Source organism: Pezoporus flaviventris, unplaced genomic scaffold (assembly GCF_033815535.1).
Source record: "Pezoporus flaviventris isolate CSIRO_AGI_PZ_B2104156 unplaced genomic scaffold, CSIRO_AGI_Pfla_v1 ptg000007l, whole genome shotgun sequence".
Lineage (NCBI taxonomy): Eukaryota > Metazoa > Chordata > Aves > Psittaciformes > Psittacidae > Pezoporus > Pezoporus flaviventris.
The window spans coordinates 67,530,255-67,546,681 of NW_026892555.1; the positions used below are offsets into that span (position 1 = coordinate 67,530,255).

At 37.8% G+C, this 16,427-nt stretch overlaps 1 protein-coding gene across 1 annotated transcript in view; it reads left to right on the top strand.

The window, feature by feature from the left end:
• GALNT1 (polypeptide N-acetylgalactosaminyltransferase 1) overlaps positions 1-16,427 on the top strand; it is an 85,783-nt gene that overhangs the window by 35,918 nt on the left and 33,438 nt on the right. The window contains exons 3-4 of the mRNA XM_061449086.1: positions 6,078-6,307; positions 11,378-11,552. Coding sequence (XP_061305070.1) covers positions 6,169-6,307; positions 11,378-11,552 — 314 coding nt within the window. The 5' untranslated portion in view covers positions 6,078-6,168. The remainder of the gene's footprint in view (positions 1-6,077; positions 6,308-11,377; positions 11,553-16,427) is intronic.

Here is a 16,427-nt window from a genome sequence, read left to right on the forward strand (position 1 = left end):
CTCTTTAGATAAGGTCCTTTCCAACCCAAGCTATTCTGTGATTTTAAATCAGAAGAATCAGAGGTTCAAGTGCACAGTGACTTAGTTCCATTTGATTATAAACAGTCTGACAAAACTGTGGATGGAGTGCGTAGCTGTTCAGTTTCTGGTATTGCTTTTTTATGTGATTGGCTGGATTTTCATTTTACAAGAGCTTCTACTTTTATAAGCATATTTATGCGTGCTAATTTATCTGGAGGGAACCTGTGTCATGAACCAGTAACTTCTGCCTTTGTGTAGGAAGTTCATCTTTGGTTTTCAAATGTAATCAGCTACTTCTATGTTTCTGTTTTATTCTTGCTTCATTCTGAGGCATACCAGTTTTAGAAACAAAATTGATAGGGTTTTTTTCAAATGGTCAATTAAAAAAATTGATTTCTGCATTGAAAATAGATTTCTGATGAATTAAAAGTGTATTCTTCCTGCACAGAGCGTGAAGAATAGAAATCAATTTTACTGACCTACATTTTTCAAATTTTCCTGAAGAGTAGGCTTGCTGTTAATGAATTATTTTCATACTGCTCAGACTAGTATGATCTGTTTTCTCTCATCATTTCTTCAGAGCTTAATGTTGCTGAATTACACTGAACAGATGACTTCTGAATACTAAAACCTTTTAAAATCCATCAAACCAGTGTAGTCCAATAAAGAGTATTTCTCTTGCATAAACTTCTGAGCAGAAAAGAGTACTGGCATCGTCAAGCTCATGAAATATCCTCTTTGTCTGATGAAATTTACCAGATGTGTTCATGTTTCTGTGATGACAATGCTGACTGTACCTGTTTTCCACAGGTGATAGGTTGACCTTCTGATTTGAATGGCTTTTTTTTGTTTTCCCAGTTGCTTTTATAGCATTGAAACTAGGTGACGCTTTGTTTCTCCTCAGACCTGTTTACTGACGAGCTGATGGAAATGATGAGCATTGTGCAAACAAGCACTAAAGACAATTTAACAGAGCCCACCAACCAAAACGCAAAGCCAACCCAGAGCAGCCAAACCCAAACAAAAAATCCCAAAACAGACCACAAACACCCCCCCCCAAAAAAAAAACAACAAAACAACCAAAACAAAATATCATCACAGTAGCAGATTATTTTGAAACATGATTCTAGTGTTGGTATCGCTTCTGTTTTCAGATATAGACATATTCGAGTGGATAAGTTTCATTAGTAGTTCAGATATATGAAGTTTTAGTCAGTGCTTACATGACAACTTACATTTGCTTCAATTTTTAGAAGTTTAATACATGCAAAATCCATACAAATGCCTAATATGTTACCTTAGAATATGCCAGTCTTTTCTCAATCATTACTATGTAGACTGAGAAGCTGAAAAATCAATTTCATGTAGGCCATCAATCTTCTCTTAGATGCTACTTAGTTAATTACTTTCCATTTTTTTTAAATTGATATTAATAACTTAGGAATAGCAAATGTTGTGTCAAGATTTTGGTGAGCCCTTACTTTGTGCCAACTTTTCTTTATTCATATCTGAAAGTTTGGAAAGTGAACTTTGCGTCAGCTTTGTCTGTTTACATGCCACATCCAGTGTAGAATCCTGATTCAATTGAATAATGGCAACGAAGTCCTTTGTGAAGTCTTGTTAGAAAGCCATATAGAAGACTGATTGCTAGTATCAACAAAGATGAAGTTGGTCCAAAGATAAAAATGACTGAATAGTCGTGTGTCATACTGAAAGAATAAACATTCTTTCTCTTGCCAACTGTGTTGGTGAAAGAGGTGGGAAAGTAAAACAATGCACTTTATAGGAGCAGTAATTTTAAAGATTACCTTTTTCCATAGTGTCAAGTATAAATGTATTTTCTGGGAGGTGGTGGCAGGGGGAATAAATCACTTGACCTTTAGGTGTAACACAACTTGAACATAACCATTTTTCCTCCTTTCACTTTATTCTTGGTAAGTTACAACCTCTGTTTCTACTGTTCTTAAGGTGTTTTTAATACTTTTTACTTCCATGGTGTAAAGGTTATGTTATCTATTATGCAGTATGTTGAAGGGAGGAAAAATACCTGTTTTTGCAAATCTTTGGTTTTATTATATTACTCAGTAGCAAAAGCAATTATTAAACTTATGCATTTGAGGATTATTGCTCTGGTTACTGGACTTCTTTATATGTGCAATTAACTTTGCTATGAAGGCATATTGCTGATTCATATTAAAGTTGCTATCACGCTCCAGAGGTTTCTTTCTGCAGAGTAGCTTCCTAGCCTCTTGACACCCACCCTGTATGGGAAAGTGTGGGCCCTCTCCAGAAGGAGACAGGAGACTTGGTTTTATTCAGGACATGGGGAAAGTTGAGGTACTGAATGACTTTTGCCTTGGTCTTCATCAGCAAGTGTTTCAGCCACACTGCCCAAGCTGCAGAAGGCAAAGGCAAGGACTAGACAAATGAAGAACCACCCACTATAGGAGAAGATCAAGTTTGAGACCATCTAAGGAATCAGAAGGTACACAAGTCCATGGGACCTGGTGAAATGATTCTGTGGGCCTTGTGGAAACTGGCAGCCTGGTGAAGTCCCAACTGACTGGAAAAGGGGAGACATAACACCCATCTTTAAAAAGGGGAAAAAAGGAAGATCCAGGGAACTACAAGCTGGTCAGTATCACCTCTGTGCCCAGCAAGATCATAGCGCAGATTCTCCTAGGAACTATACCAAGGCACATGGACAACAAGAAAGTGATTGATGACAGACAACATGGTTTCACTAAGGGCAAATTATGCCTGTCAAATTCAGTGATCTTCTGTGACAGCTTTGGTGGATAACGGAAAAACAACTGATGTCATCTATGTGTATTTGGGCAAGGCATTTGACACTCTAGTTGAAGAGACATAGATTTGATGAATGGACCACCCGGTGGATGAAGAATTTATGCTGCACTGTGGATGCATTATGGATGGCTGCACTCAATGTCCAAGTGAAGATCAATGATGAATGGTGTTCCTCAGGGGTTGATATTGGTACTGGCACTGTTTAACCTCTTTGCCACTGACATGGACAGTGGGATTGAATGCACCCTCAGCAAGTTTGCTGATGACACCAAACTGTGTGGTGCAGTCGATACACTGGAGGGAAGGAATGCCATCCAGTGGGAACTTGAGGTGCTTGAGAGGTGGGCCAGTGCAAACCTCGTGACGTTTAACCAGGCCAAGTACAAGGTCCTACACCTGGGTTGGGGCAATCCCAAGTACAAATACAGGCTGGGCAGAGAATGGACTGAGAGCAGGACTGGAAACAGGACTTTGTTTTAACTTCTTGAGGTGTTCACTCTGCCTGTCTTTCTAGCCCCTGGATGTCCCTTGAACTGTCCAGCCAGGGCCATTCCGAGGTACTTTTTCAGGGTATAAACTGCATGCTCCACCCCCACTGGGTGTCACTAGCAGCTGTGCTGAGTGTGCATGTAGTTCTATCCCCTAAGTTCTCCTTAAAGACACTGAGCAGTATAAGCTCCAGCTTTGACCTCTGAAGGACACCACTGACGAATGTCTGTCAGCTGGTCAAAACCCACAGAGCCTGGTGGTCAAGCCTCAGTCCTGGATGGGGGAGTTCTCTTTCTGGAGCTCTGTCTGGGCCAGGGCTTTGGTATGCTAAGAGCAGTTGCTTCAGCAGTTCTGAGCTCCTCTGCTGTGCTCCCTGAATTCCTGCTGGTAGGTCCACAGTGGAAGTGCTGTCATAAAACCAGAGGTACAGTGTAATTCATGAGATGGTAAATGGCCAAAGGGAGCAAGAGCTTTTCTCTAGAGGTACAGGGGTGGGCCTTGTCAATGGTAACCAGGGTGTGTTGAACTACAACATTGCTGTCTCATAATCACTTCTCTGAACTCTCAAAGGGTGCAAAAGGTTCAAAAAGTGCCTCTTTGACATTTCACTGAACGTTCAAAGGAATTTTCTTACATCAGAGGCAGATATAGCACCAGCCTGTGCATTTTAAAACACTTAATATAGTTGGTGTTTTTATGGCCAGAAAGTCTGGATTACAATTCTCTTTGTGTCTTGCTGATTTTAGGACCCCTAAGCACTGTGCTTCTGTTTCACACTTTCTTTTACAGCCCAATATCTCACAAGTCTGAACTTCAAGAAGTCTGAGATTATAATAATTTATTTAGTTTTCTTTTACAACATGTTATTTTGAATTACAATTTGTTGTTTAAGTACAAGCAAGGTGGTGGTGTGGCTTGATTTTTTGCAAGATCATTTCTATGGTGTCCTGAATTAGAGCAAAAGAAGAAACTGTATGGCAAGTAAGTACAGTCATACCATGTCAGACAGATTTCATCTGTATACACTATTTGTTTCTGCCAGTGGTTGACAGTGCATATCTAGGGAAGAGAATAGGGGAGACTGTAATGATTCTTCCTCACGGTACTCTCCTAGCATGCAGTGACTTGAGAAGTCAGTCAGGGACCGCCTGAGGTAGGGGTGAGGACTTGGTATTTAATAGCCAGTGAACAGACTTTCACCACTGGCAGTATATTGTGGCAAGTAGTTCCCATGCATAACTACACACTGTGGGGAATACCTTCCTTTGTTTTCTTTTGTTTTTTTTTAACCCCTTGCTACTAAATTCACTTGCTTTCTGCCCAAACAAGAAGTAGGAGTAACAGGCAACAATTTACCATCTCCATGCAGCTGTAGACCTGGCACTTGATTTAGACTACATCTTGTCCAGCCAGGAAGAATGCTGCTTTTTTCACTTAGATCTTATAATGAGGCTATTCTTTGTTGCCTTCATCCTTTTGCACTTCTCACTTGGCCTCTCTAATACTTCTGTATCCTTTTTGAAATGACAAGACTGGATATTCATACAGCACTCAAGATAAGAAAGCAGATAATGTTCAATGGCACAGTGGTGGTTTGGTTTCTGTTCCTTAGTAGTCTGTAACAAATTATTTTTCTTTCAGTGCTGCTGATCACCAGACTGATGGTTTTATAGAGCTTTATAGTGCAACTCCAAGATCCAGAGTTGAGCCCCATCCTTGTGTCTATTTTAGGAAAGCAAAACAAAATAAAACAAAAAAACCTCAAACAACCCATAGGACTTTTTCTTAGCATACCTCACTTAATGTTTGTTGTGGTAATTTCATCTGTTATTTTATCATCAAGTCATTGATTACAGATACTTTTGCAGTTCCTAATTTTATGTAGCTATCCCTATGTACCAAAATTATGTAGATGCAAACTGAGATTACCCGAAACAAAACATCTGGCATCCCATGCAGGATGGGGGTGGGGGGGGTGGGGGGGGTGGAGAGAGGGAGAGCAGGAATCAAACTATGGCAGGGAAGGTAGTCTTAATTATAAAGTCTTTTTGGTGAGGCTTTTGTGTAATCATGGCTTATGATTAAACTGTTTAAGTTACTTTAACCATTAACATTTTTAGTTGATATCTTGAGCTTTGAATGTCTAGTAAGTGATCGCAGTGTCTTGTGGGTACTTTCCTCACTTTGCCTACTGTTTAACTTGACCAAAAGGGATGTTTGGTTTTGATTTGCTGAAAGCAAAGCATTCTGTCTTTGTGACAAAGTTGTAATATGCTGTTAGACTTCATGCAAAATACAGGCGTTTGCATTCCTAGTGATGGCACCACAAAGTCAGTGTGTGAGACATAGGAGCATGAGGAATATTAACCATGGGTTTCACACAGCACAAATTGATACCTTGCTTATTGATGTGTTCCTGGTTTTCATTCAGTTATCTTGCCCTGATTTCCAGAGGGCCCAGAATGTTTCTTTTAATTTAATTATATGTGCCTGCCCTCTTCTCCAGTGGTTCAGCAGAGTACTCTTTGTCACTCATTTTAATGTTTCAGGTGGTGAATGTTAACACAGGAAATGACTGGAGTAATGCTGCTTTAATTCACCCTGTTCTCTTAATCTTATTGGAGTGCATGGAGCATTCATTTTGATACATACAGCATTTAACAGTTGTTACCTTTAAAAAGTACTTAAAATTTCTGCTTTTAGCTGCTGTCCTCAGGTGGCTTTTCGTGACATTTTTCTTTCTTTTTTCTTTTTCCTAGGTATAGAACGTGGTGTCTCAAAGTGGATTAAAGCAACCTGTTGATATTTTTATTTATACTTTTTTTATTTTTGTATTTGACTTAAAGTGCCATGAAAAAATTTGCATATTGCAAGGTGGTCCTTGCCACCTCTTTGGTTTGGGTCCTTCTGGATATGTTTCTATTGTTGTACTTCAGTGAATGCAACAAATGTGATGAGAAAAAAGAGCGAGGCTTGCCTGCTGGAGATGGTAAGTTTTCTGCCTGAGTAGTCTTTAAATTATGCTCATTTAAAATTGCACTGCTTTTAAATATTTGATAACTCCTACTGCCTCCCACCCCCCCCTTCCCCCAAAATATAGTATTGCATCAGCATTTATGTGTTGCAGAATGTTGAATGTTTCTTTGGATGACTAGGGAATAAGCATGTTGCCTGGGATTTATGTTGCACACTTAAATGGTTTAGATGAAGAATTTTAAGCAGTAATGTATATGGAAAAATAATGAAACTATACAACAAGCAGTTCAGGATTGTAAGCTATGTTAATACAGTCTAAAGCATGTTCTAAATTTCTGCCAGTGAGGAAGCAAAGGCACTATTAATTTCACTAGACTTGGTAGTAGAACAAACCAACAAAGAACCTTACTTGTCCCCTGCCCCACAAAAAAAAAAAGCAAACAAACAAAAAAACACAGAAGAAAGAAGGTAAGAAAAACAAGGCCAAAATTTGACTAGTGACTATAGCAATAAGGGACAGTGAATGTTGTAATGAAAATCAAGTTTATTGTAGTTATTTTCATAAATTTAATGTCAGCTTTGCTTTAGGGAAGTCATCGTAATTGATCCTGTGGGAGAAAGGGTTGGTGAAGGGGGAATTCTAATCCCTGCAGTATTTCAGTGCAGGTATTTAAAACAGCAGGCAGCTACTGCCTCCAGTTCATTTGTGAGACATTAAATTTTATAGTATGGTGTCTCTCTCACTGGAAGGGCTGTGTCTATATGTTTCACTGCTGCTATAGGAAACTTAGGCAGTGATGCTCAATGTGCTTTCCATCACAAAAAACCTTTCTCACCTGTTGACATCTGGTGTGGTCAACTTTGGTGTCCCTGGTAGATTTTCTGAAATGTCTTGAGAACCATGTTGCTCTGTTACAGAATAACACAGGGGAGATATTTAGGAAATGCTAGTTTTGTTTTGTATTCCGTATGATGGAAACAAGCTGATAAACCTCTTCAGAGAACAACTATTTATAGGAATGTAGAATTTCTGTGCTTAGTACCTCTGAACTGTTGGTTCCACAACTGGATGCAAATATTTTGGAGAGGCTCTAGTTCACATGAGTTTTGTAGAAGGGACTTAAATTTTCAGTAACTTACATCTCATCTTCTGGGTTTCTTTTGCAATAAATGGAAAAGAACATGATGAGGAAATGAATTAGGGTTATGTAGAAAGTATGTTTTTATAGCCTTATAGGAACTCCCTCTGGCCTTTCCCTAACATGTGTTTGCTAAAATCCTTGATACCTTTTTAATATCTTATAGTTGGCTGTTGAACAAATACATGAAACCCCAAACCAACCAACCAACCACACAAAGCTTTGTCTATAGTTCTCTATATGTTTCCTGGTTTTTATATGCAGATGATTTGTATTGAGGTATGTGCAGAAATGTCTGCTAGAAACCATGGTAGCAGTTGAGGCAGTGATGCTTCCTTACAACTTAGTTTCATTTCTGATTTTAGATACTCTTGCTTGTTCAGGTTGTTTACTGACTTGGGGTCAGTAGTGCATTTATTCCCGCTCAGAATATCTAGAATCTCCTTAGATAACATTGCAGCTATTTTTTCTGTGAAACTTTTATCAAAATCTGCTTTTTCATGTCACTTCCCTCCCCCCCCCCCCCCCATTATTTCTATAATTGATTTAGTTTTCTTGATTCAGCAGAAATTATGCAAGTATGCTGAATTTTATAGTCTCTTGTCCATGTCACTCTGGTATATAGGTTTTCTTTGCAATTCATGGAAGAATTCCATAGCACTTAATGAACCTATTTGACATATGAGTAAGATTTTCTGAAGAGTTTGTATGTTTATTTTAGGCTGTGCTTGCCTAATTAGAAAAATTAGTCTTCAGATATTTCAGCAGGAGTAAAGGATTTTGAGGATAATTTTGGGCAGTTCAGACTTTAATGAAGTTAGAAGGATGTGCTCCTTAGGTTTTTTTAAATACAGAAAATGGAGGAAATTTCTTTTCCAGTGTGAGACTTATAGCTATGGTCTAAATTGCCTTTGGGAAAAATCTCTCCTTGGTCTTGATGGCATAAGATACTAGCATCTTAAATCATGAGCTTCAGCTTATGTATCTAATATTGGATTGTATGTATACTGCTGTTATATTTTACAAAATAAGAAATAGTAAAGGAATGAGAATGTGAATCTACAGAAAAATCTGTGTACATAGTTATAGGGAACTGTAAGATGAGCAGAATGAGGTCTTTGTGTTCACTCTCGTAAAGGTTAGGGGCTGGTAGTTGATGCGAGAGTGGAAACGGGGAACACAAAGTGATGTGGAAAAGGGACAGGTACTTACTGCGTGGTGAGTAAAAGAACTGAGGTGGAGATGTCTTGGGAAAAGGGGGCCTGGCATGAGGTCTGGGCGGTACTGAACTGGGGAACTGAAATGATACCAGAGGAGGGATAGTTGGAATCTAGTGACTGTAGTTGTGTGGGATGATTTGGCTGTAGGCTTAAGCGTTTGCCCATCCCCTCCACCATGGCTGGAGAAGCCTAGGGAAGTGGGATCAGAACAACGAGCAGTGTTGATTGCAGCATCAATCTGTGGGAGCTGGGAGGGAGCCTATGATTGTCCTGGCTGATATTGCTGCTCTTTCTTTTCCCCACCATGACCACTCCAGAGGTGGGAGTAGGTCAGGCATAGCTCTCTCCAGTGCTCATCTCTGATGTTGTATCTCACCTGTTCTGAGCAATCCAGAGTGTACACCTTTTGCCTCAGTGGTTACAGGTGTTCTTTCTGTTGATACATCTTCTAGGTGACATTCCCTTTCAGGTGTTCCTGATGGCTCATCAGGAAATTCAAAGAGTAACTTGTTGATGGAAGGCTGTTGCTGTAAGTTTTAAGGTTCTTAGGAGTTGGAAAGAAAATCACTGAACATCGGTAAGCATCATCAGAGACAAAACCTCTCTGAACTTTTTTACCTGTCCAAACAGCTTTCCTGTAATTAGGGTGGTTCCTTTAAAAATGACTTTGGTTTGGTCAGTTTACTATTGTTGTGGCACCTAAAGACATGGCAAAGAAGAATCAGTCCATTTTTCTGGCTTAGATGGTCTTAGGTTTTGAAGTATCTGGTTTTCATCAAGCATATTGCCTGGTAAAAAGAAATTTGTAGCCCACACATGTGAAGAGTCCCTGAATTTTAACAAAGATCTGGAAGAAATCAAGCCCTACTGGAAACTAATGATTTACTGGTACAAATCAGAAATGTCTGGAAAAACATCACTAGATTTCCCGTTGAAAAAGGTGATGGTTAAGTCATTCATTTAGCTCTGAAACTTCTACCTGTAAACTTGATTTCTGTTTGTTAGAAGTATGTCATCAGTACATGTCTGCAGTTCTCTAAAGGAAGTATTCTTTTCAGAATTAACTGACAAAAGAGCACTGCAGTTTGAATTTTTAGCAATGTGTATTAGTCATTTTGGGAGAATGTTTTTGGTTTGTGTTTATGTGAAAACTATATGCTTTTGTGGGAAAACAGACGACCATAAACACAGAAACCTGAGAAACGATGGTTAATTTTTCTTGGAAGTCATCTCTCCCTGCACAGCAATCTTGCATGGCCTTGTATTTACTGAGTTTCATAAAATATCCATGGATCTAATCAGTTGTTGCTGGATTTTTCTGCAGGAGAAGGGAGTACTTTATTTAGATAAAATGTGTAATCAAGTAGTATGTGTATTTGCTGATGAAATTTAAAAATTCAATTGATGAATTTGGTACATCTGGGTACAACTCACTGATGTGCTGAACTAGCATGCAACAGCAAGATCTGCAAATGTGAAAGATAAATTTTCAGTTATTTTAGCTATTTGGTTTAGTCAAACTTAACAAGCAATTGGAAGTGTAAATGAAACAGGAAACTATATAGTTCTCTAAATAGCAAATATGATAGGATAAGGCATTCACTCTTCAAAATTCTGAAAAACATCAGAATAACTGTATTCTGGTTGCTTTTATTCATTCCTTTTAGGTGTGTGGAACACATCATTTAATCATTTTCTGTCCAATTGAACCTGTATACTAATTGCTATACACTTAATAAAAATAGTTGTGATAATCCCACGTAATAAACCCAAGCTGAATATATTAAATTAAGCCCAAATAATTGCCTTATTGTATACCATAATTTTATGTTAATTATCCCCCAAAAGGCACATATTCTAGTTAAAAGGTTATGCAATTGCAAATTAGTAAGTTTCAATGCGAGTTCAGCCGTACTTTCTTAGGAGGCAAAGATGCAAAGCAAAACTGCTTGCTCACTGCAGCCAATGATTAAAACAAGTGCCCAAGTCAGTCTGCTCAGGATCTGCTTGGACATATTTATCAGTTTGCAGTGTTTGAGTGGCTGGCTGACGACTTCTAGAATTGTATAGTTCAACTGACAGTCGAGGGGAGTTTGGTAAAAAAGAAAACGTCTCTGTGGTGGTGGGGGTTCTGTGCTAGATGTAACCTCATTAATGCAAATGAAACAATTGCTTCAGGTGCTTGAAAATGAAAGTTTCTCAAGGACCACATTGTGCTTGTAACTGCTTAACCCTAAATGCAAACTAGCAAAATGTTTCAGTTATTAGTAAGTACATATTTTAAGTCTTGTTTCAGCAGGTATGGAAGGCTTGGGCTTTTCTGTTTTCTTTTAATTTTATTTTCATTCTTTACATTTCTGTTTGCTTTTGGCATAAGATTATTATTCCCGTAAAGGAAAATTTAACTTTTCCTGGAAAGTTTGTTGTGTGCAAGAGCAATCTGGGACTTAAATGTCTGTTGTACCAGAGCTTTAACAGTAAAGTCAATTAAGACGGGATGATGGATAGACATAGACCCTTACTGTTTTTTCAGATGAATTGCTGTGTCCGAGAGTAGCAGTTAACTACTTCTGTTAAACTCCAGTATGAGGATTTGTTTTCACTTCCAGAACCTTGTGGGTGTAGAACTCTGTTTTAAACAGGAACACTCCTACAGTGTAAAATAAACTATAAGCAAATAAAAGCAAGCATAAAAGTAGTTACCAACATTTTATTTATTCTTAGTTCCAGAACCCATACAAAAACCACATGAAGGACCTGGAGAGATGGGGAAGCCTGTGGTCATTCCGAAAGAGGAACAAGAAAAAATGAAAGAAATGTTTAAAATAAATCAGTTTAATTTAATGGCAAGTGAAATGATTGCACTCAACAGATCTTTACCTGATGTCAGGTTAGAAGGGTAAGTGCTTTATGTTGTATTAAAAATGTACTCTACTTAAATGAAGAATGTGCCAAGAGTGATGCAAAACAAAAGTTTAGTTCTGTAAGATATTACTGTTGAAATAACAAGTAGGAGGATTTCCTGTATATATGGTACTTACTTGGGAAACAAGATTGAACAGCAGAAACCAGGTTTTTTTCAGTGTTATTTGACTTTGAAAATGATTACAAATATGAAGCCTGTTTGGGGAATAGAAATTAATTTGGTTGAAGGAAAACAAAGTTAACTTAAGACTTGCCATTTCAGGCAACTATTACTTAATTGAAAAATTCATGCATTGCTTGTAATGAGGCAGAGTAAAATTCTGCATGATATGAAATAGAAAAGATTTGATTATGAGAGAAATACTTAAAAAAATTCTTACTTGATGAAATGTGCAAAGCCTCATTTAGATTGCATTATAATGTTTTCTAATATCCATCTGGTTTGTTTTTGATCTTGCCTCTGAAATATTGATCCTTTCAGAGCTATTTGAGTCATAAGTAATTAGAGAGAAAATTGTAGCCTAGTTTTAAATAAAACTAAGATTGCTTTACTCGTGGGGCTACTCTGTCAGGGTAGCTGATGAGTCCCTCCATCCCCAGGCCCTCTTGTTTATGAAAGGGACTCTCAAGTTAAATAAAGCACATGAAACAAGGTTTTCCTAATCAATTATCTGCATTCTCTTGCAAGAATTGGATGTTATGGAAACTCCACTTCTTTAATAGCTCTGCTGTTGCTTCTGTATACACAAGACCTAGCTGCTGGATTAATCTGTTTTCATCTCAGAAGGCAGTATTAGCCGAGTAAGATGAAGCTCTGACCACTTTTCATTTTTAATGAGTGATAAAGAGCTGGTTTGTAGGTACCTTAATCTATTGTAATGAGTGTGATCTGTAGTGTGCAGGTTCCTGGTAGCGCTGATGCTTTTAATAATTGAGCCATGTATTTTTCAGAATGTGATCTCGTAATTTTGAATTAATGTAACTTTCAATTGATTTTCAGATGTATCATTAGTCAGAGTTTATGGCCACTACTTGCCTGTTTCTCAGTATAGTGGAAGAATGTGAATCATGAACATGTAGGGTTTTCTTTCAAAACTAACAGATGTGGGAAGGGTCAGGGGGCATGGGAGGCGGTGTTTATATCCTTTTCTCTCTTATGTTATTGTTCTGGTCATGGTTGTAACTTTCCAATGGAATTTCTTGTCATTCTTGCAGATCCATATTCACTGTCTGCACCCTTTATCACATGTTCTCTGTGATAAGAAATTGCCTCAGTGTAAAGTGGTAACTTCCACTGGTTAAGAATTTGTAGTTAGCATTCTCAACTTGCTTTAGCTGTGGAGAAAATTGTGAATTTCATTGGAGGCTTTTTGTCAAAGATGGGATGCTAACTGGGGTCATTTTTCTATGCTTTTTCTGGAAGAGCTGAATGGAAAGAATAAACAAAACTTTTGGGAAATAATAGTTACAACAGTTGGTTATTTGATAGGTAAACATGAGTAATTTGTTTTTTTTATGACCCTCAAGTCTGGAATAAACTAGATAGCATCACCTGTTTATTCGTATTCATACTGGAAAACTTGTATGTATATATTCAGCATTTTTATAGTGTAAGTACAAACATAAGAAAGCAAATTTGTGGGGCTAACAAGCTGAATTAATGATGAGCTTTGTGAAGTCTAGACTTCAAAGTAACAAAAAAATGGAAGAGAAATTGTTATAAACTGTTACAAATTATTACCTAAGCATCACTCAAGCTTTTGTAGACAAATTAAATTACTATAGCTGAACTTTGGTTTAAAATTGTAATCCTTTGTATTGCACGCTTGGCTGTGCTTTGCAGTGTTTCACAGTAAAAGATGCATTGTAAGTTTAGTAATGTTGCATTTTTTCCTTTTCCATTGTATTGACACAAATACTGTGACTATGCTATGTGCATGAAAGTGGAATCTTAGAATAGAATTTTAGGTTACATCACAGGGAGTTGGATTTCCTGTTTTTCTAAATAGCTGTCAAGAATTTTAACATTTAGTTGCTGTGTATATTTTTAGTAGGTTTTGAGAGAGAGATGGTCTCCAAAAAGATACTCCTTTTTTCATCTTTTCAGTATGTACCCTGTCAGGTCATGCTAATGAAGAAGTTGGGGAGTGTGTTAACATCTCCCCAGCAAATTTGAGAACAGTATTGTGTTTAAAATGCACGGGTATCTTGATCTGTATGTGTTTATTAATGCTACTTTTCAAGAACACTGCAGCCATTTTCAGACTTGTGAAAACTAGGAATATACTCACGTATGTCTTATGAAAGTATTTATCTCATTAGCCAAAATAATCACATGGTCAGAAACACTTTCTGCTGTGTTAGTGGATTTGCTTCTGTTATTACCTGTTCTATCTATACTAATATTCATGCTAATATGGAAATAGTTTGTGGAGAAAGAGAATGGATAGTTTCTAATCGTTCCTAACCACATTTCTGTGCTTACAGCACAGCTGCCAGTAGCACTTTCAGTCATAGTTTTGAGAAAAAGGGATATGTTCAAAGGCACACTTAGCTGTTCAACCATGTAATTATTTTCTTCACAGGTTTTGTGGGTTGCTTTCTTTAGTGTGGTGGAGGGGGGGAAGATTTCTGTGACGTGAACAGGACAGTTCTGTGGCATGTCAGTTCTTCTGAAATACAGAAGTCTTTAAATCTTTGCCTAATGGTTAATTGTTGAAAAGCTGGTGGAATTAGGTGTGCCAGGACCAATTTGCCATATGTATTTAATGGGGATGGCATAACCTGTCAGCTGGACATGAGATCTTTAAGTAGTTTGCATTATCCTTTGCATTAATATCTAGTTCTGTCAACTCTCCCTGTCACCTGTGCCAAGGCAAGCACCTGCTTGGTCCTTGGGTGCTCATAGGTTAATCTCTATAGATGACACACTCCAGGCATCATGTTTATGTTTTGGCCAAGAAATTTTGTTTCCTTACTAGAAGAACAAAAATGTGAGCTGTTTTAGTAACTTCTAGGCACTTCTCCAGCTCAGGGAACTTCTCAGTGCAAGACTTCTACAGAAGCTGAAATCTGTGTTCTGCTGAGCCATGCCGCAGTGGTCTTAACAGACTTATATTTATTTTCATTATTTGGCACAAAATTACTGAGGCACATACATGCATTTAAAAGACATGTGCCTGAATCGATAGTCATTTTGTGTCTGTAAGCAGGAATATTATTCTACTTATTCTTTTCTTTATCTCAATTGAATGGTTTGCTTAACAGAAAAAGCTACAGCAGAAGTAATGTTTTAGCTTGGATACTTCTCCAAATCTGGACTGGGGCATGTTAATGTAACTAATAACTGACAGGGCCACAACCTCTGGAGGGATGCCTTTGCGTAGGAGCAAGCAGCTGGGGATAACAGGTTGGTTTTAAAGTTGTTAGTAGAATAATTTTTGTAAGCATGTCTTATTCTGGTTTGTGAATCAGTCATCAAAGTGGGAGTTGACTCACAGTTGCCAGGAAAATATGCAGCTGTGGGCTTGACATGACAGCAAAGAGTAAAAGATGGGTGATTAGGAGCACTAGAGTGTTGCCTTGATTTTTGCTGGAGATGAGGGAGGCAATGAATAAAATAGGTGTGAATAACTAAAATAGGTGTTCAGCTGTGCCTGTGTGTCTTAGGCCAGTATTCAGGCCAGAAAGTGGTTTGTTAAGTGCATGTAATTTATATGTGTTATAGGACTTGGTTTTGCTCTCATGCTGTTTGAGGTGATTTGGAAGCTGCTTTGCAAAATGAAGAATTGAGTACTGTGTTCTAAGGCAGAGCTTTCCAGGCTGCATTCATTGTTTAATAATTTGTGGAATATATAAAACGTTAAGGAGACATGTGGGTCCCTGGTGTGAAAGTTTAAACCCAATTCTGACTTTTTTACATTAGAAAAGAGCATCTTAAAATGCTATTCTCTTCCAGGCACAAGTGATCAAGGCTGAAAACGAGAGTCATAGCTGGGACAGAACAGTGTCATTCATGTCAGCTTTGGTTGTCACTGGAGCTAGGAGAGTGTCATATTTTGCAGATTGTGATTTCTTGGAAAGGGGTGGGCTTCCCCAAGCATACCTGCAGCAAGGAGGTATGTGGATAGCTTTGGGATACCTTAATAACCCGTTTTCCAAGGCTATAGATTCTCCAGAACTTAAAAATCTAGACCATAAAAATCTTCCTTTTATTTTGTTCCTTAGTTGGTATAATTTTGCCAGAGTTAAGAAGTATAGATAGTGATAGGGTATAATCAAAGCTTTTAGCCAGATGGCCCTACATATTTGTGAACTGGGTCTAAATTCATATGAACTGTTACTTCAGCTACTTAATAGAAAAATAAGATGCAGACCTCTGAGAGCTTAATATTTCGCTAGTACACTAATGTGCTCAGTTTAAGTTACTGATGAAGGCTTTTTTGCTGACTTAAACTACCGTGCTCAGTTCCTGTTGCCAAGTTTGGTTTCACAATCTGGAGGAAGTAGGCAATTATTTTTCTGGGTTAAAAGCCATTCTTCTAAGTCTAACTTATATGAATGTTGTGGAATTTGTTGCAGTTATGCTGGTCTCCTTTCTGAAGAAGTTTTTCAATGACTAATTCTGTTATGTCTTTGCTTTCAAAGAACTGTATTTAGATTTAGGCACTATAATTGTATGATGCAATATAATGCTTTTCACTTATGGGACTGCAATGTGGCTCTCATACATGTGCTTAAAAATGTATTGTTGATTTTAAGCCTGAAGTATGCATGTAAGAACACACTGGAATTGGTATTTTTAACTTCTCAGAACAAATTGATTTGCTGTATACTTTAAGATATTACA